General features: G+C 35.4%; 1 protein-coding gene across 3 annotated transcripts in view; it reads left to right on the plus strand.

Annotated features, from left to right (window-relative positions):
- The first annotated feature begins 2,920 nt into the window (after positions 1-2,920).
- LOC125669949 (uncharacterized) overlaps positions 2,921-22,161 on the plus strand; it is a 35,143-nt gene continuing 15,902 nt past the window's right edge. Inside the window, exons 1-7 of one of the 3 annotated variants that reach the window (XM_048904819.2) lie at positions 2,921-3,022; positions 3,639-3,776; positions 6,160-6,239; positions 10,596-10,739; positions 16,167-16,273; positions 17,084-17,202; positions 17,410-17,525. In XM_048904819.2, the coding sequence (XP_048760776.1) occupies positions 3,639-3,776; positions 6,160-6,239; positions 10,596-10,739; positions 16,167-16,273; positions 17,084-17,202; positions 17,410-17,525 (704 nt within the window). In that variant the 5' untranslated portion in view covers positions 2,921-3,022. Of the gene's footprint in view, positions 3,268-3,638; positions 3,777-6,159; positions 6,240-10,595; positions 10,740-16,166; positions 16,274-17,083; positions 17,203-17,409; positions 17,526-22,161 lie in introns of all 3 variants that reach the window. The other 2 variants (XM_048904818.2, XM_048904820.2) reach the window with 2 other exon arrangements.

The raw sequence follows: 22,161 nt of genomic DNA on the forward strand, positions 1-22,161 counted from the left end.
TTATTCTAACTAGTTACTTTATACCACAACAGTACATGCCATAATAAACGTATTTGAATATATGTACGTTCATCCCTGCCGTCAAAAATCCAAATAGAGAATAGAGCAGTGTGAGAAATTGTTAGACGCTTTTGATACTTTATGAACGCCCGTTAAAAATACGACGAATTCCCAGACGAAACTCGGAAAGGTATGCATATTTCTCGAAAATTAGTACACCTTGTGTAGTGGTGGAAAGAATTTGAGTACCAAATAAAAATGAAAAACACTTAACACTTTTTCAAAAAAGGTGGTAGAGAATTCCAAGGGCATATCTATGTGGGGGAAAATGGGGTTAAAAATTATTTCATGGGGTATAAACATTCTGAAATTAAAAATGGAATTACTACATAAAATTGTAATAGTGCTTATGTATTAAATTTTTTCATTATATTTACAATTTGTAAATGTAAAATCTAAAAATGTTGAGCATATACAGCAAAATTACTGAACAACGTAATATAAATATTGGATACTTTACAACACCAAAGAGATATGACCTTACACATTTTCTCAGCTTATGCTTTACCAAAGTGTAACATAGACAATAATTATACACTGAATTTGAAATTGCATTTTTTTTCTTCAAAAGTCATAGTCACTCTAGATATTTTTAAAATCTAATATTTAAAAGTGATTTAATACATGTTTTGTTTATTTGTACTCACAAAATGATGTTAATGGTTTATTGAAAATAAAATGATGGTAGATATTAAAAATGTTTATTTTATTTTTATTTTTATTTCTCCCTACCGACCCCAATTCCTTTTTTTTAAATCCATAAACCAAGAAATTAAAAAACTGTGGTCTTATGTATATGGTGGAACCTTTATGGTATAACAATAAAATCATGACTCAAAATAGGTATGTTATTTTTTCTCTCAACATCTTTGTTCGAAAAGGGGTTTACTATTGTAGGTGACTTGTTTGATGGTAATGGCAATTATATACGTTTTAAAAGTATTATTGAAAAGGCCTAGCTGCACGTGGAAGAACTCCCTTGGTAATCTGAGGCGGAAACTTTACAAACATTCGGTAAAGTGCTGAAATTATTCAACAGCATGTCTTGTCCTTCATCCAAAAGCACAGAGAGCAAGCCACATTACACTCAAACAACGCCAGACCCCATGTTGCACGAGTTGTTCTGGACTTCCCTAGTCAAGAGAACGTCAATGCTGTTTTATCTTTCACCCACTGTACAGTGTTTGGGGTGAAATGGAACGCCGTCTATGTAACCGTCCAAATCCACTCCTGGTTGAACTGGGTCAGAAACTGAATCAAGTGTGGAGCCTTTCTGAACATATGTCTGAAACTAATAAACAGATGAAGTGATAAACAAAGAACACGCACGCACTCTTTCGATCCAAAATCCTTGCTTGCCTATACAAAAATTCCAATATACAGTTTACCCCTTAAATTGAATAATGGTAGATACAATATTCTCACCACACACTTAACATCAATATACAAATCAAAGATATACTTGTTGAGAAGATTTAAAAACATGCTCTTTACAGAAAAGGGAAAAATCATCAACTTTACTTGGTTTTCTTTTAAGACCAAATAACGCACACTGTTTTCCCCGTCGTGTAATGCTAATTTAGTGTCGAACAACCAATTTAAACAAGATTCCAGATTTCGTGCCAAGTTTCTTTGATTTAAAATCTGTACATGGATGAGGAAAGAGGATGGTAAAATCATCCGCACATAAAATAAACGTGCAATTACAATCAATACTCAACGACATGCATGCATTCATATATATCAGAAATAACGGCGGACCCAAGATACACCCCTGACAAACACCACGTCATGACTCAAAGCTGGAGATTGGAGTGGTACCATTCACACACATCGTTTGGGTGGCGGCAGCTCGTGATATATATATTTGTTCAGAAGCATGATTTTATTTCAGCGTCGGCTATCCATGGTTAGGCCTAATTAGGCTTTGCATTCCTTTTTTGATGTCCGAGAGAGGAACGAAGCGTATACAAACGCATCATCTTCGCGTGGCTAGCGAAAATGATTCAAACGTGGCTATCCGACTAAATGGTTTTAAAAGGGTTTCTGCAATCCGCGGAAATTCAGAATCTAGGCTAATTTGATTCATATTTCTTCATATTTGCTTTATTTGCATACTAATGACACTTAAACATTTAACAAATTAATAAAGCTTTCAAAATGCAAATTGCCACATACACATGTACTTATATAATAATTATATATTTATTTATTCACCAATCAAGGGCCCTCAGGGGGCACATACAAATTAACAATTAAACATTATAAGTACATGATACAATTTACACATGTGTACCATATAGACTACATTGACATAGGTATTGAATTCTCATCACAATACTGATTGGAAATGTACTGTACAATAAGTGTGCTATATGGGAAGTAAAGTAAAACAATATTATAAAATGTTGTCACAAACACAGAGGGTACCAAGGGACGGTGCCTGAGCCAAGTCTATCAGACACTTTAAATTTATAAGCTCCCTAAATAGACCTGAAACTTGAAGAAAAACGTGTGAGTTCACAGCAGATGTCTACAAATCAAACAGGCACTCGACTTCTTCATTATTTTTAATCACTAGGCCCTATTAGATATTTAAAACGTCGAGTGCCTATGCCGTCATTTTAATTTCTTTCCCTCTTCAAACAATGTGTTCAATATTACAATGCACTTTTAAAATTTTCCATACATACAGCACTGAGCAGCATATTTTCATACTGATGTCGTATTACAATAACCTAGATGTGTTTCCTTGAAAATAGTTTACATGTATATAACGCATTTATAAATCTTTAGCAGCTGCACAGATTGCGCAATAGGCTGTGTAGCCCGCCCCCCCCCGCCCCCGCCACTTATTGATCACTCCAAAACGTGTGATCAATGAGTGGTGGGGCGGGGACCAGGCTAATCTAACTTGGCCTTCACCTTCACAGATGTAAACAAGAAACTGAAAGGAGTTGAGGTAATTCAAAATAACAGCTGAACTGTAGAAGCAAAAGTAAAATGCCTCAACGTGAATGTGGATACTCCGATAGACTAGTTGTGTACTCAGATGTTGTGATAGCAAAGTAGTAGATTTACCTGAAGTTCAGACTGAACCGAGTAGGCCCACTTTTAGTGACCTTTAATCAGTGTTAATTACTATTGAACAGTTGAAGATAGATCTGCATGATAAAACTGATTAAAGGACCTGGCCCTTTCCAATTGGTAAAAATAACGACATTTGCTCGAATTTGGGAAAAATGTTCCATGGATAAAAGAAGTTGGGAAACCAAACCAGTTCATCATATCACAGGGTCGCCCTCTCTACATGTTCGCGTCCGTCCGTTCGCCCAGAGTCCGTTCGCCATAATTCTATTATATTTATGTGCTTGAAAAGTGTGACAGCACCTTCTGACTCGTGTATTAATAGTATGGTATTTATAGTAGGAATATGGGCAACCCTGGTATTTCACCGATGATTGTCAATATGTTATGAATTGCATGTTTAGTTTGGGTTAGGATTAGGGTTCATTCTTGTATATAAAAGAATAGTAAAATATGATTATGACATATAACATTATTTGTTTTCATTTTAGATGGGAACTTCTACAGCAGCAGATGTGTTCAGGGACCCCCTGCTCATTCGAGAGACATTGTTGATAGGGGCTTTTGTTTTAGTTTTATGGTACCTGTACAAACTGTTGTTGGCTCCCTTATTCTCACCACTTCGAAAGGTACAGTAACGGCTAAACTTACTGATCCAACACATTTACAGGCCGGCACTCGATCTCTTAATTCTGAAAGTACTTTCTCTTCCCCAAATTTCTCTTCTTTTATATGCATGCCCATCTAAAGATGGGCCATCTTTAATTATTTGATATGGTAATACATTGATGGCATTTGTTCCATCCATCTGTGTATTAGGTTTTTGTTTTAGTTCTCATAACTTGAAAACTGTGTAAACTGATGCATCTCGGGTAGAAGGTTTGCTGCACCTTAAAGTTAGATCACTGTGACCTTTCATTACAGTAAGATGATATGGTCATGCATATATGACAAAAACCTGTCAAACTTGGTCAGTTAAATATTAAATGCATCTTGGGTAAAAGGTGTGTCACACCCTACATCAAGGTCACAGTGACCTTTAATTAAGATGACATAGCCATGTGTGTCACAACCCTTTTTGGTGTGTGTACATTTGAGTCCTAGAATCAACATTGTCATTTGGTGTATCTATAGACAATGAAATGTACAATACTGACACAATCTAATTAAAATAAGATATCTTCTCTAACCAATACACTGGAAAAAGATCTGACAGCATTGCATTTGATGTCATATGTTATTAAACCCCAATCCCATGAATAATGCAATGAATATTCGACCAATAACAACAGTTTGACAAAGAATTCAAGGACAAATCAGGAATCGTTTTACTGTAGCATATTTGGATCGTAAGCGTTGATCCCTGAAAAGTTTAAACTAATTCCAAATATCAGCGCTAAAGGATCTTATAAATACTATACATCCATTATCATTAAAATATATTTTCTGTATGTCGCATTTTAACATCGCTTATGGCTGCCACCATCTTTGATTCACAGCAAAATTTTCATGTTAACGAAAGCTGTCATTTGATTGGTCAAGTGTAAAAGGTGAAATAACATGACATCATACGCAATGCTGTCAGACCCTTCTCCAGTGTAGCCGTTTGAGAAGATCTGATTGAATACTGACATTTTCTGACATCTAGCCCCAGTAAAATGGATTACAAAACTTCCAGACAGGCTATTTTCAGAGATTCTGTACTCTAAACTCTATATGTTCATTATTTGTCTTTCAATTACAAAGGTTTCACTGTATAATCTATAATACTGTATAAAGGGTATATTCTGCAGTTTTCCATTTTTTGCAGATACGAGTATGAAATCCACAAAAGTTACAACTGCAAAAAATATATATTGATACATATAGGTATAGATAGGTAAAATGCAACCACAGGAATTGAAAACACAGAATATAATTTGATACCTTTTAGGTATCCCGGGATCACAAAAATTTCAGACCGTATAAAATACCCATTACACAGTAATGGGCTACAAGGTGTATGTATAGAACATATTTTGGGTACAAACCCATGCCCCTATTATAAACTCTATAAAAGTGGTCTATTATCTGAGTTTCTGACCACTCATGGAGCTATGATTATGGTCGACATAATGAGTAAGTGACCACAATACCAACGAAGTATTGTTGTATGGGACATAATGCACATTCATTATATAAAGAAATGTACAATGAGTATACATTGTAAGTGTTCCCTCCACCATGCTGTAATACACTGTAAGTGTTCCCTCGACCATGCTGTAATACACTGTAAGTGTTCCCTCCACCATGCTGTAATACACTGTAAGTGTTCCCTCCAGCATGCTGTAATACACTGTAAGTGTTCCCTCCACCATGCTGTAATACACTGTAAGTGTTCCCTCCACCATGCTGTAATACACTGTAAGTGTTCCCTCCACCATGCTGTAATACACTGTAAGTGTTCCCTCCACCATGCTGTAATACACTGTAAGTGTTCCCTCCACCATGCTGTAATACACTGTAAGTGTTCCCTCCACTACGCTGTAATACACTGTAAGTGCACACATGCCCCCCCCCCCCCCCCCCCACAATACATGAAATGAAATTGGAATTCACCACTTTTCTAAGATGTCTAACATTGGTAGTGCTTTTTACCTTCACCGAGTTCTGACATCAGAAGTAAAAGCTGTGGGTCTGTTGGATGTGATCTTAAAATGGAAGATCACATACGTACAGTAAGCACTGGCACAATAATACACCATCACCACGACATAGGTCCAAAAAACATCACCACCACAGCCTTCAGCACCAGACATAGGTCCAAAATCCATCACCACCACTGCCTTCAGCACCAGATATAGGTCCAAAATCCATCACCACCACAGCCTTCAGCACCAGACATAGGTCCAACCCCCCTCCCCTTAGATATGAATAAAATATTCTGGAATGTACGGTAACTGTAAAAGTACACACATGGAAGAACTATAATTTGCTTTGAATTTGGTAGTGACAACTGATTTTCTATTTTAGATACCAGGATGTCCGTATATACCACTAGTAGGAAACATGCTGGAAGCTCGTAAAGCAGAACCAATGACAAATGCAATCAGGTGTGTAATAGTACATAATCCATGTACTCGGTAGTAAGTATCAGGTGTGTATATGTACCCAGTAGTAAGTATCAGGTGTGTAATGGTACATCATAGTTAGTATCCGGTGAGTAATATGGTATATAGTTGTAAGTTTAGTGTGTATACTTGGATCTGATAGTCTTGTGTTTGTAAGTATCAGGAAAACTGCTATGATAAATGAATTTCAAAATAATGTGGAATGTTGTTCAACTAAAGTGTTACTCGTGATGCTGAAGTTATCCTGTTTGGCATAAAATTGTGTTGTTAGTTTGCTATTGACATCAATGTTCAATAAAATATCCAAATATTGAGCAAATATGGAAGACTCTGTGGTGTATTTTGCACACACAATTTCTTATGTGCAATATTTAGATTTTATATTTTGTTAGTACAGTAAAATCTCATTGTCTCAAATTCGATAAGACCAAGAAAAAACTTTGAGATATTCAAGGATTAGAGATATCGAGGGTGAAATACTTGAAGAATAAGTGGTTGGGACTTCCGAATTACTTCGACATATAATACCCATGGTACTCGAGATATTGGTGTTAAAGATACCAAAGTTTAATTGTATTATAATACATTTATTTCATGATAGTGAGGGAGAAATGAAGATTTATTCACCTAAGAAAAATCATATTCTCGGAGGGCAATGCTCAAGAGGAATATGATTTTTCTTGGGTGAATAAATCTTCATATCTCCAGAACATTCATGCAATAAATTATTTGTTTTACTGATTACAAATTTATAGGGAAAATCTTTAAAAATCTTCATCTCAAGACCACTGGGCTAGGAAAGTACAAATTTTCATGAAAGCTTCCTGACATAATGGAGCTTCAAGTTTGTTAAAATCACGACCCCCGGGGGTAGGATGGGGCCACAATAGTGATCATGTAGAGAAAATCTTTAAAAATCCTCTGAAGAAGAATCATTGGGTCTGAAAAGTTTACATTCAAATGAAAGCTTCGTGACATAGTACAGATTCAAGTTTGTAAAATCGTCTCCCCCCCCCCTCTCATCCCCCACCCCCCACCCCGGGTAGGATGGGGCTGGGGCCAGAAGAGGGGATCAAAGTTTTTCATACAAATATAGAAAATCTTTAAAAATCTTCTTCTCAAGATCCATTGGGCCATAGAAGTTTACATTTACATGAAAACTTCCTGACATAGTGCAGATTCAAGTTTGTAAAAGTCATTGCCTCTGGGGGTAGATTGGGGCCACAATAGGGATCAAAGTTTTATATGCAAATATATAGGAAAAATCTTAAAATATTGGCGAAGGTGACTCCTGGTGAGTGATATGGCCCATGGACCTCTTGTTGTATTTCCCATCTCCTTGAATGCTGATTTACTTGCTTGTTTTTATATCAACCAAAATCAGGCGATTTAACTATATATTAGAGACCCGCATATTTTGTGCCTTACGAACTATGAAAGTACAATGACTTAATTGACTTATTGTGATGTCACAATAAACTGCATGTAGTCTACCTTGATATAAAATTTATGGAAAATGCACGGGGCTGCCAAAGGGGTGAAATAATGAGAGGGAGATATGAAGTTTTATCAACCCTGGCTGAGTGGCACGTGACTGCCTAGACCAATCAGATTACGCGTTGCATAGAATTCTCATACTGAGGTAGAATAATATTTTTTGATATACTCTTATAAAACCTATCTCCATAATGTAGAAATGAAATTGTGATAGAGCTAAAAGTTTTGTACAGAAATATGTGTAAAGTGAACACAGTTTTTGATTACACAATGTCTGGATTAGAGAAATTTTTTAAAATCTGCATTTGATTTGAATTCTGTGAGTAAGTAAACTTGTAAATCAAAGATGGGTTGTGCCCATTCCATTTCCTGCTGATATATAAATATGTTATGCTCCCCTTCCAAGAAGATGGACATATGCAGTTGTTGGTCAGACAGTTTGTCAATGAAATGTTGGTTAATAACATTGATAAACTAGATGTAATCTGACCACTGACCATAGAGAACTCTTCCCTTCATAATCATCAAACATCATAGTCATCAAATGTCAGCTATAAAATGTCATAGTCATCAAATGTCCTAATTATCAAACACCATAGTCATCAAACCTTATATATAGTCATCAAATGTCACAGTCATCAAAGGCATAGTCATCAAGGTTGAGGCCTGATATCATTTGTATTCTTGTGTCGTTGTCTTATAAATTTTTTGATATTAAATTTTTGAGACAGCAGCACAAGAATTCAACGATAACAGACCTCAACCATTCGCAGCTTTTTGTGCGCCATAAATCGAAGGTTTTTATAAGGGGTCGATCTGTAGCTCTCTGTTCTGTCACAATATTTTTTCAGAGAGCTACAGTTCTGCAGCTAATCTTCAACGTGATTAATAGGGGTGAAACGATGCATCGCAATGCGGCCGAATTGCGATGTAGTGGTCTCGATTCGATGTTCGATTTATTCGGGGTCTGTTTCGGTTCGATACGGTTCTAAAATCATAGCACACATTGCTCTTGATAACACGGTTTCTGATTAGCCAATGGAATTGAAAATTGCCCAATCAACATACGACTAAACTTTGCTGTATCAAAATAGACGTATTCGAGTTGAAAAAATGCACCCCCAATGTATAAAAACTGGGTATGGCGTCATTTCGGCTTTAGGACAAGTGGTAAGAGTGTTGCTCTATGTTAAACATTTTTACATTATGTAGAATTTATTTACAGAGAGCAATAAATACAACGAAACATAAGAAAATCTTAGCATTAAAAAGAATTTGGTACATGCTATTGTATCGAATCGAGACTAAAGTATCGAAAATCGAATCGAGAAGGTACTGTATCGTTTCACCCCTAGTGATTAATAGACAGGTTGGTAATGACTTGTAGATGAGCCCTATTGACTAGTGATATCAGTTGAAAGGTCAGAGGTCACATAAGATTTCTCCTATACATACAGAAATTGTATAAACAAATTCTGCACATATACAGTACCAGTAACCATGAAACTTCACTAACCCTAACCCCTGACTGCTATTTCATGAAGAGGTGGGCCACTAACACTAACCCCTGACTGCTATTTCATTAAGAGGTGGGCCACTAACCCTAACCCCTGACTGCTATTTCATGAAGAGGTGGGCCACTAACACTAACCCCTGACTGCTATTTCATGAAGAGGTGGGCCACTAACCCTAACCCCTGACTGCTATTTCATGAAGATATGGGCCACTAACCCTGACCCCTGACTGCTATTTCATGAAGAGGTGGGCCACTAACACTAACCCCTGACTGCTATTTCATGAAGAGATGGGCCACTAACACTAACCCCTGACTGCTATTTCATGAAGAGGTGGGCCACTAACCTAACCCCTGACTGCTATTTCATGAAGAGGTGGGCCACTAACCTAACCCCTGACTGCTATTTCATGAAGAGGTGGGCCACTAACACTAACCCCTGACTGCTATTTCATTAAGAGGTGGTCCACTAACCCTAACCCCTGACTGCTATTTCATGAAGAGGTGGGCCACTAACACTAACCCCTGACTGCTATTTCATTAAGAGGTGGTCCACTAACCCTAACCCCTGACTGCTATTTCATGAAGAGGTGGGCCACTAACCCTGACCCCTGACTGCTATTTCATGAAGAGATGGGCCACTAACACTAACCCCTGACTGCTATTTCATGAAGAGGTGGGCCACTAACCTAACCCCTGACTGCTATTTCATGAAGAGATGGGCCACTAACCCTAACCCCTGACTGCTATTTCATGAAGAGGTGGGCCACTAACCCTGACCCCTGACTGCTATTTCATGAAGAGGTGGGCCACTAACCTAACCCCTGACTGCTATTTCATGAAGAGGTGGGCCACTTACCCTAACTCCTGACTGCTATTTCATGAAGAGGTGGGCCACCAACACTAACCCCTGACTGCTATTTCATGAAGAGATGGGCCACTAACCCTAACCCCTGACTGCTATTTCATGAAGAGGTGGGCCACTAACCCTAACCCCTGACTGCTATTTCATGAAGAGGTGGGCCACTAACCCTAACCCCTGACTGCTATTTCATGAAGAGGTGGGCCACTAACCCTGACCCCTGACTGCTATTTCATGAAGAGAAGGGCCACTAACCCTAACCCCTGACTGCTATTTCATGAAGAGGTGGGCCACTAACCCTAACCCCTGACTGCTATTTCATGAAGAGGTGGGCCACTAACCCTAACCCCTGACTGCTATTGATTTTATGTCAATATATTTGTATCACCACATTTTCTACATATTGATTTCAGGTTGAGGGGAAAGGAATACATACATTTTCCAACATTTCTTGTTTCCTTTACAGGTGGATGAAAAAGTATAAATCAAAGATCATTCGATTTTATTACTTTGGAGGGCAGGAGAGACTCTTGGTTGCAGATCCAGAAGTCTGCCGACAAGTTTTGGTCACCAACAGCCGTAATTACAATCGATCAGATGTATTATCATTGTAAGTAGTGATTACAATCAATCAGATGTATCATCATTGTAAGTAGTGATTACAATCGATCAGACCTATCATCATTGTAAGTAGTGATTACAATCAATCAGATCTATCATCATTGTAAGTAGTGATTAAAATCAATCAGATGTATCATCATTGTAAGTAGTAATTACAATCAATCAGATGTATCATCATTGTAAGTAGTGATTACAATCGATCAGACCTATCATCATTGTAAGTAGTGATTACAATCGATCAGACCTATCATCATTGTAAGTAGTGATTACAATCGATCAGACCTATCATCATTGTAAGTAGTGATTACAATCAATCCTACCTATCATCATTGTAAGTAGTGATTACAATCAATCCTACCTATCATCATTGTAAGCAGTGATTACAATCAATCCGACCTATCATCATTGTAAGCAGTAATTACAATCAATCCGACCTATCATCATTGTAAGTAGTGATTACAATCAATCCTACCTATCATCATTGTAAGTAGTGATTACAATCAATCCTACCTATCATCATTGTAAGTAGTGATTACAATCAATCCTACCTATCATCATTGTAAGTAGTGATTACAATCGATCCTACCTATCATCATTGTAAGTAGTGATTACAATCAATCAGGCCTATCATCATTGTAAGTAGTGATTACAATCAATCCGACCTATCATCATTGTAAGTAGTGATTACAATCGATCAGACCTATCATCATTGTAAGTAGTGATTACAATCAATCAGGCCTATCATCATTGTAAGTAGTGATTACAATCAATCCGACCTATCATCATTGTAAGTAGTGATTACAATCAATCCGATCATTGTAAGTAGTGATTACAATCAATCAGATGTATCATCATTGTAAGTAGTGATTACAATCAATCCGACCTATCATCATTGTAAGCAGTGATTACAATCAATCCGATCATTGTAAGTAGTGATTACAATCGATCAGATGTATCATCATTGTAAGTAGTGATTACAATCGATCAGATCATTGTAAGTAGTGATTACAATCAATCAGACCTATCATCATTGTAAGTAGTGATTACAATCGATCAGACCTATCATCATTGTAAGTAGTGATTACAATCGATCAGATGTATCATCATTGTAAGCAGTGATTACAATCAATCCGATCATTGTAAGCAGTGATTACAATCAATCCGATCATTGTAAGCAGTGATTACAATCAATCCGATCATTTTAAGTAGTGAACTGAACAACTGAAAGTAGTGAACTGAACAATACTTTTAAGTCAGATGTGTGAAATAAATGGAAAAATATAGATGTAAGGTGACTAACTACACCTTGAAAGAGTTTATCAAATCAGCACAAAATGATTTAAGCATGATAGATATGGTGATATGTATTAAGTACATATGTGAGAAAGGCAAAAAATATGCAATTTTTGGGAAAAACATGAATTTCAATTTTACTTATTTACATTGATATAAACAAAAGATACTAGCGGATTTGAACTCGAGATCTGCGGATCAGTAACCGGATACCTTATCCACTGAGCTACATGTACATAGATATACAATCAAATGAATCGATACAAATAATTCCACAAAACATTTAAGTCCTCATCTTATGGTGTAGTGTCATAAAATGTGGAAGTTAATTGATGTAGTAAAGACGGTTTCATTCAAGTGTAAGATGGGAGGGGGAGGGGGGGGGGAGTAGTTTTTAATACTTCTGAAATTGCTCCATAGGTGGTGGAGATTAGATCTTGATTGATTTGGTGATGAGTATTTCTAGAATTTACTGATATTACCTAGGGCTATGATTCGGTACGGTATGTAACAAGAGATGGTATGTAACCGTAGCACGAATGACGACGCTATGTAACAATATTACAGTTTAAGCTCACCTAAGCCAAAGACTCAAGTGGGATTTTCTAATAAGAATCTGTCCATTGTTTGTTGTCATTATCGTAAACTTTTCACAGTTTCATCATCAGAATCTCCAGAACCACCTGGTCATTTTCAAGCAAACTTGGAAAAGAATATCATTGGGTGAAAGGTATTCACATTTGTTCAAATGAAGGGATATCTGAGACCCCTTTCAAAGGAAAATGATCAAGAAAGGGCAAAAATAGGGTGGTGTCATTCAAAATCTTTAAAAATCTTCTCAAGAACTGCAGAACCAGAAAAGATGAAACTTATGTGGAAGCTTCTGACTTAAAATGAAGATCAACGATTGTCTAAATCATGAAACACGGGGTAGAGTGAGGTTACAACAGGGGATTAAAGTTTTAATGAGATTTATAGGAAAAATATTGAAAAAAATTCACCAAAACAGCAGGGCCATAATCATTGATATGCTTGCCAAACATCCCAGGTAGTTTAGATTCATGTTTGGTCAAATCAATACCCTCGGGGTAAGTTTAGACTGCAATACAGAGTCAAATTATGTTGTAAAGGGGGTGGGTGGGGGATATTGGGGTGAAAATCTTCTCATGAACAGGGCAAATATTCCTTGGGACGATAGAATATTTACATAGAAAAGAAAACAAAATAGAAAATGAAACTAACACTACAACTGAACTACAAAAGCTGATAACAAGCAAAATGTCTACATATTAAAATCATCAAGTGTAATATGTAGCACTAGAAAAGTCTGATCTAATCGAGCATCAAGATCGAACTGAAGTGATCAGTTCTGCGCTGAATCAAGTCAAAAACAAAGAACGAGTTTTTGGTGAACTTGTTCTTTGTTTTTGACTTGATCCAGCGTAGTCCATCTCCTGTTTTATTTTTTTTTTTTTTTTTAATGTTTTAATATGTAGCGCATCTCCTGGTGGTTTTTTTGTTTTATGTGTTATACATGTTTACAAATTGTGTTTTCTTATTTCTTGTTATCTCCCATAGACTATAGCTCAGCTTTAATCATGAGATGTGCAGTGTGAAATCAGTTTTTTAGTGACTGTAGAGGGCCAAAATAAGGCCCCATTCCCAATGCTAAACAGCAGGTATTTTCAAAATTCTTGCTTTAAATTTCCCTAAAATGGAAATGCTTGCCAGAGGATAAAGATCCTGGATTCAGATGTCTTCAAGTGTGAAGACATTCAAGGAGGGAGGAATGTGGCAGTCAGATGGGTTTGATTGTTGGTGGCCAGTTAGTTCAGTTAGCAGAACAGTGCTGACTGGAGATTCACGGGGCACAGGTTTAAATCCCGGTCTGGTCAGTGTTGCCATTTCCTCCCTTGTTCTTACCATGCAGTCTTTCAACATATGGTTATAAATCTCATAGTCATATTAGGTACACAAAGCAACTGACATGACATCTTGATTTAGAGCATTTACATGTGATGTGCTTTGAAAATAATTTGATGAAAGATTTTATGAAAATTCTTGCATGGACAAATTAATAATTACCACGTACTTTCACATAAACGAAAGCACAATATTCTTTATTGAGTATATATTGAGCTGCAATATAAATTAGATTTCATTGAATTTCTGAATCATTTATTGGGAGGAATGAAAGTTAATTTGTTTATACTCATGGGATTCAAGTGAAACGAGTTGATGATTACCGATATTAATATTCAGAAGGTAAATTTAGACAAGACTGTGTGCAACATTATGAGCTAACCTATAGAACAGTGCTATTATCACCAGGATAGTTAATTATTGAATACAATCCAATTTAAATTCAGTAAGCGTGGTAAGTTGAAATGCCCCCGAGTATATGGTATGGAAATTGATTTTTATCAAATGTCTGAGCACAAACTATAAAGTTTTACTTTTTACTTTTTTCCTGTGTGCGGCACAATTTATGAAAGTCAAAATCAATATGCATGATGCATCGTAACCAGGAAATACAACACATGTACCATACTTCTGCGGCCTTGGTCAATCATGAATCTGTTTTGGTAGTGGCAATGGATATAGTCTCACTTGAGAGTAAATTTTAATTGTGTTAGGTCATATATATTTTTTGATGCATGGAGAAGGGTTAAAAAATGACATTCATTTCTTATGGTCTACTAAAGCATGTCTGATAAAATCTATTGTAATTGTTAAATTAATATCCACTGCTAATTACTTGGTGAAAATAATTATTAGTAGCACCATGGGTGTTAGAAGTATTTTAAATTTAATTTAAACAGTATTTTATTATGAATAACATGTAATAAGGATTAGGCAGCAGGCAGTGCCTATATAAGCCTTCTCCTTAAATTTTAAAATAACCAACACTTCATTTGATTTAATGCTTCTGTATTATTTTTTACAATATTACTAGCAGGCCCCCTAATATCTATGGTCAAGGTCACTCTGAACATATACCTTATATAAGGAAAAAGTTCCTTATTTCAACAGTTTTTCGACAGATACTGATCATATATCACACAAATAAGTAATAGGAAATGACTTTCAGACAAAGGTTATACTCAGATCATTTTGAAAAAGTCAAGGTCACTCAATATATATATATATATATATATATATATATATATATATATATATATATATATATATATATATAATTATATATATGCAGTGATCTCCCGCTATATTGCCCCCCCAGGCCGTTATAATGCCACACCCGCATATCGCCAAAAAAGTTCAAATTCCCGTTTTCCTCGTTGTGTAAAACCCTGTTATAACGCCATTCCCCACATACCACCATATCCCAACGTATTTACAGGTACAATTTGGTCATTTACCGTTATAATCACCCCCTGGCCACTACATGTATATTTATCGCCAATCAACGGCAGGAAAATTTCGAGCAGGCTTAACCAATTATCTGCCGTTAGTCCTCCAGGTATCAAAGTGTGGAGCAGATAATAAGTGACATAAATCATAATCATCTGAGTTCAAATATGCAGTATTGATTTTGAAATCTGAATATGGCGGACACACCGAAATCTAAGCGTGTTGGATATAAAACGAAAACTGGAAATCATTAAATACCCCTACCATTACGAGTCATTTACGACCACTGGACGCCAGAATTATTCAGGCATTCAAAGCACATTGATATAGTAGATAAAATTTGTTTGATTTCTTATGACAGCTGTACACACACACACCCTCCCCCGATATAATGCCACCCCCATTATTATGCCAAAATTGCCGAAGGACAAATGTTGGTGTTATAACGGGGGATCACTTTGTGTGTGTGTGTGTGTGTATATATATATATATATATATATATATATATATATATATATAAACATCCAACATCCATCAGTTTTACTGAATTTAAAGTATTACACCATGTCTGACAGCTGCAGACTTCAATGATTGCACTGTATATTAGGGTAATCGGAAAAATTCACCACTTTTCATTGATAGATTAATTGCCTGCAGATTACAAGAGTCTCAATTTTTCAATTAAGAAATGATGCACTAGTGCATGCATAAGTTGACAAATTGATTAGAGGTTGGTCTATTTTTATTATAGGTTTAGGAATTTAACAGGATCAGTGCCCTTATTTGTCCTGTCAGGAGAACCGCATCATGTGATCAGAAAAATATCCAATCCCGCCTTCTCTCCAGCCATTTTGTTTGGTAAGATTGCCATGATTTTAGATCTTATTATTTGATTATTATTGGAAATGAAGCATTTGATTGTCTTCCATTGTTTGGATGGTTTAATTGGTTTCATCTATCCTCATTTTGTCTGTATGTTACACTGGTTCCCGAATCAAATCTCTATTCTATTTGAACTTTTTAACTTCGTGCCAGTCCAGCGTCTAACATGATAGAACATCTTCGTTTGATATCCCTTACTTACAGTCATATAATGTGTGATTTTTGTGAAAAATGTATACTACCTCGTTATTTGTGGTTTGATGCCCGGGCTTATATTCAGAGATTGGAGGGCGTGTATAGTGTTTAGTCTGTCCGTCTGCCAGTTTGTTTGTCCACAGAAACTTTACCTTGACCATAACTTTTGAATGGATGGTGATAGGGCTTTGAAATCTTATTTCATATATATGTGTATTCTTTTTGACAAGACATTTCTTTAGGTACAGGCAATATTTTTTATCTTGTGACCTTGATCTCAGGGTTTGACATTCTATTAAAAAAAAATTATCCTTGACCATAATGTTTTATTGGTTTGTGATAGGGCTTTCATATTTCACATGTGTGTAAATTCCTTATGACAAGACCTTTCGTTTGACAATCATACCTACTTTTGAAAAACTTTAACCAAGGTCATAATTTTTGAAGGGTATAAATATAGTGCTAGGACTTTCATATTTCACATATGTGTTCCTTTTGATAAGACATTTCTTTGGGTACCATAATTATTTTGCTGCCACATGAGAGCATCAGTCTTTCACAAACACATCTTGTTTATTTTTTCTGAAACAGATATGATCCCAGTATTTCAAGAGAAGGCACTAAATCTTAGCATCAAATGGGACAGTTTACTGAAAGATGCACCGACTGAGCATGCCGATGTTCAACTTCAATCCAATCTGCAAACCATGGTCAGTCTCCATTATTGTGCTGCTGTATAATGTATTAGCTGTATATAGTTATAAATTAAATTTCTTTTATGATCAGATACAATGTGGTGGTCTATACAGTCATATACATATATATATATAGGATGTCATGTTAGCTGTATATAGTTATCTTTGTATCTATAAATTTCTTTTATGATCTGATACAGTATGGTGGTCTATATTTTACAGACCTTAGATGTGATTTGTGAATGTGGTTTTGGGTACGATACAAATTTCCTGAAATGCTCCAGCCCTCCTGAAGAAGAACTGGGTATCCGTTCTATGGTCAATGGAGTGAGAGAGGGGTAAGTTTTATCAAACATTTTACCTATATGATTGGAATATTTTACAATATTTTAGTTATGTAGATGTGCATATACCCAGGAAATTCAGATTCAATAATGTTTTTGGGAGTTATGCCCCTTTTGAACTTAGAATTTCGAGCCCGTCTGCCTTGTTCTTTTCAGTGCAACTCCCCTGAGACCACTCAGCAAAATTTCATGAAACCTTGTAGTTAATAATGACACATAGTGTAGATGTGCATATTCCCAGGAAATTCTGATTCAATAATTTTTCTGGGAGTTATGCCCCTTTTGAACTTCGAATTTTTAGTCCGTCTGTCCTGTTGTTGTCAGCACAACTCCTCTTAGACCGCTCAACAGAATTTAGTGAAACTATGTAGTTAATAAGGACATACTGTGTAGATGTGCATATTCCCAGGAAATTCTGATTCAATAATTTTTCTGGGAGTTATGCCCCTTTTGAACTTAGAATTTTGAGCCTGTTAGTCCTGTTCTTGCAGTAATGCATAGCATTATCATTCATTATGTGAGGCATTGTCAAGCAATGCTGGAGCATGGGGTATGTGAGCTCGCTCACTTTTGCTTTATTTCATTTCTGTTGGAATTCCCAGTCGATAAAAATAAATGTACTACATGTGTATCTATTTGTATTCATACATGCATTGTTTACAACTACAGCGCATTCATGAGAAAGTGCATGCCATCATTACACATTCTAAAGATATGAAAGGCAAAAACTTTGGAAATGTAAATATTTCAGGATGATTGAGGGTAAACTTTCTAGCAAATTATTACTGTACAACTTTTTCCTTCAAATTTGTGAATTTTAGTTGTACGTACATTATGTTGAACAGTTGTGATAACTGTGAGAAAATACACATTTAGTTTGCTAAAAATCAGACCTATATCATGGGTTCTTTGTCTACTGTTTTCTCCTGATTATCTAGGGAATGTATCCACTTGTGTTTATCTTCAACTATAAAACCATTAAATCTTTTACATCTGATGTTTTACACTACCCGGATTTCCATGGACAACCCAGTTCTCCATGATTAACTTGATTTTCCATGGACTGCATAATTTAGCCTGATTTTTCATGCACAGCTCATCACTTAATGATTATAGACATTGTATCATTACTGGGAAATTACAAGATCCCTGGTGATGAATAAGTGAAGATAATGAACAGTGATCAATCAATCTTAAAAATAATGCAAAATTTAGAGCAAGGCAAACATGCATGACCCCTGAACATACCAGTGGTGGGACCAGGTGCCCATGAGGAGTAAGCATTCCCTGTTATTCCCTGTCATTCCCAATTAAGCCCTATATCTTGGTCAGGTAAATGGAGTAATCGGTATAGTCAGAAATAGTACATAAAGAATAGCCCAACATTTGGTATGAAACATTTCAGACAGCATTTGACCCATGCAGTGACAGGTTGTATTGGTGAATTAGGTCGTTTTAATGACCACAGAATTTGAAATATGCTAACTTTAAGCAAGACTGTTGAAACATTTGTAACATCAACTTATTTATCAGTAGCCTGCCTCAGTTTGAAAATTTCTCATACGCAGAGCATGCTCTTTCATATCGAATCAGTTGAGACATATAAGCACCATGTGCAGGGTATCATGGAATATTGCTACGTGAATATGGGAAGTTGACGATGGAGAAGCTGAAGTAATTCCGTTTGTCTTAAATTCAAGTTGCTAGTTTTCCGTGAATGTCTGTGTCCAATAAACTAACTAAATATAAAGCTGCAGCCTTTATAGAAGGATCTGGTGTGTCTTGTTTTATTTTGAGTTGTTGACAACAGCCATTGCTAGAAACATTATTTATATACACAAATGAAATACATGTAAACAGAAGAAAGAGGTACAACACACTTACTCTTGGTGAGCAGTTTTGCCTTCAGTGGTGTTTTCTTTAATGTAATGTTTATAGCTATTCTGTTATATTATTCTTGGTGAGCAGTTTTGCCTTCAGTGGTGTTTTCTTTAATGTAATGTTTATAGCTATTCTGTTATATTATTCTTGGTGAGCAGTTTTGCCTCCAGTGGTGTTTTCTTTAATGTAAATGTTTATAGCTATTCTGTTATATTATTCTTGGTGAGCAGTTTTGCCTTCAGTGGTGTTTTCTTTAATGTAATGTTTATAGCTATTCTGTTGTATTATTCTTGGTGAGCAGTTTTGCCTCCAGTGGTGTTTTCTTTAATGTAATGTTTATAGCTATTCTGTTGTATTATTCTTGGTGAGCAGTTTTGCCTCCAGTGGTGTTTTCTTTAATGTAAATGTTTATAGCTATTCTGTTATAAAATCTTTAGATATTGCATGTGCAAAACTCAAATAAACAATTGATAATGATTGTGATGATGAATGATAATGTATTTTTGATTAGCATTATAAACATCATTGGATAAAGTATATAGCACATGTAAATGTACTGTTATGTGCCTAAACAATTACCTATTGTTACAAAAAACAACTCTAAATCAGAAATAAAGCTTTGAAAGTGTTTTATTTTAGTATGACTGTAAATGATTCCATTTTTAAAAAATTGGTTTAAGATGGTTCTTCGGGTTGTAGATGACTAAATTATTTCATTTGTTCCCATATTTATGTCTTCCCTCTTCCAGGGGGAGGCATTTTTTTGTAATTTCTGTTTGTCTGTCCATCTTTCTGTCACAAAATCTTGTGAACACTTTTCTCCTACAAATGTATATGGCTTATCTGATAGACTTGGAACTTTGTAAAATGCTTCATGGCCATTTGGAGATGTGCATATTGTCAGGACATGAGGATCCAATTATTTTCCTAAAATTTATAGTGGATCTAAGAGGTGTGGAGGATGTGAAACAATTTTTGAACACCTCTCTCTCTTATCCGATATACTTCTGAACAAATTTTGCACAATGCCTCAATATCATTTCATGATGATCACATTGTTCTGACTCAGGGATCTAATATTTTCCTACAATATACATTGGATCAGAGAGGAGTGTTTTACAGCTTTTTTTCATGTGCAAGGGTTTGTTCACTTTCCTACTGGTATTTCAGTATAACAGTCATTATTTTTGCATCATATACAACAATGACATTGGTCACATCGATGTTGAATGGTTTTTTTTTCTTCATCTTTTTCCTCAATGCACAAATATCAGTTCATTAAGAACCTGCAGCCATATCAGATATAGCAGATAGTGAGCTTGAATTAACACATTGTATGTAAAAAAAAATTTAAAAATTGTTGTGTGAAATGTGAATGTATGCCAATAAAAATATCATATGGCTCATCAATCCACTTAGAAATATGGTTTATTGATCATTCATCAACCCATATACATGTAGTTGTCAGTGTAACTGCCAAAATGTTAATTATCATGGTTAATGAAAAATTAAAAACGTTGGTTTTATATTTTTAAATGGCATATGCAGCTTTTCTTCCCATTGTTGAGTCAGCCATGTTGTTGCCTTTAGTGTGCTATATATGGCTCTTTCATAATGATATATTGTGTTTTAAAATGACATATTTATTCTGAGGCTTACATCTGATGATTGTCAAATTAATACACCCTCAGACTTATTTTTATCATTGAAGAAAATTAAAACTTCAATTATTCTGTAATGATTTAGAGACTGATATAGCTCTTGTTCATGGAAATACATATATGCTTGCAGAAGCATTAAAGTAAACATTGCTTTTTCAAAACAATTCTCTTGAAATGATGCTATTATAAATCAAATACAAAAACATTACAAAATTATTTTAATGCAATATATTTTCAATATCTAATATTATCTATTTTATTCAACTACTTTGGTATATTGAATTGCTTCTGGTGCCAATTGCATAATGCTAGCCTAGCTAAGAATGTAGATTTTGAAATGATATATAATTAATGATCTCCTACTGTGTATGAATGACAATTAGAGGTGTTCCATGCATAGGTCTGTTGTTTTTATACTTGTCAACTAATCTATTTAAAATGAAGAGTGATCATGGAAGTTTTCCAAATTTATTTGTTTTGATAAGCAGTATCTATACATTTTGTCCCCATTTGTTAAAGGGATAGTAATAGTCATTTTGATCAAATTTTTTTAAAGAATTAAAATGAGTCCAAATGACTCGTACAAGTCATTTTCTGCAAAAAATAACAATTTTATATATTTATCTGCATTTTTTTTTACCAAATCTGAATAAAAAATAATCTTGAAATTATGTCCCCTGAATTTGTGCTTCCTGGACAAAGAATCAATCTGCTATACAAGTTCACTCTTTGTATAACTTTTGACAAACATGCAATCATTTCAGAGTTGAAAAATGTCATTCATATATTTTTTTGAATTATATTAAGGAGGTATGCTACACCAGAGAAATTTGATGTAGATGAAATTCAAAAGTGGAGGATATGTACAACTATATTTTGAAGTTGAAAATTTTCAAATTTACTTTGTCATAAAATACAGTTTTAGTAGAATGTAATCTGAAAAAAAATTAAAACCCCTGCTGAACTCGAACCTGTGACCTATACAGTTCAGCAGTCAGTATTCTAACCTACTGAGCTACATGGCTAGGTATTTAAATGGAAAAGGAAAAGTCAAACATTGCTGATATCGATTTTTTTTCATCCATGTT

This window comes from Ostrea edulis, chromosome 4 (assembly GCF_947568905.1).
Source record: "Ostrea edulis chromosome 4, xbOstEdul1.1, whole genome shotgun sequence".
NCBI lineage: Eukaryota > Metazoa > Mollusca > Bivalvia > Ostreida > Ostreidae > Ostrea > Ostrea edulis.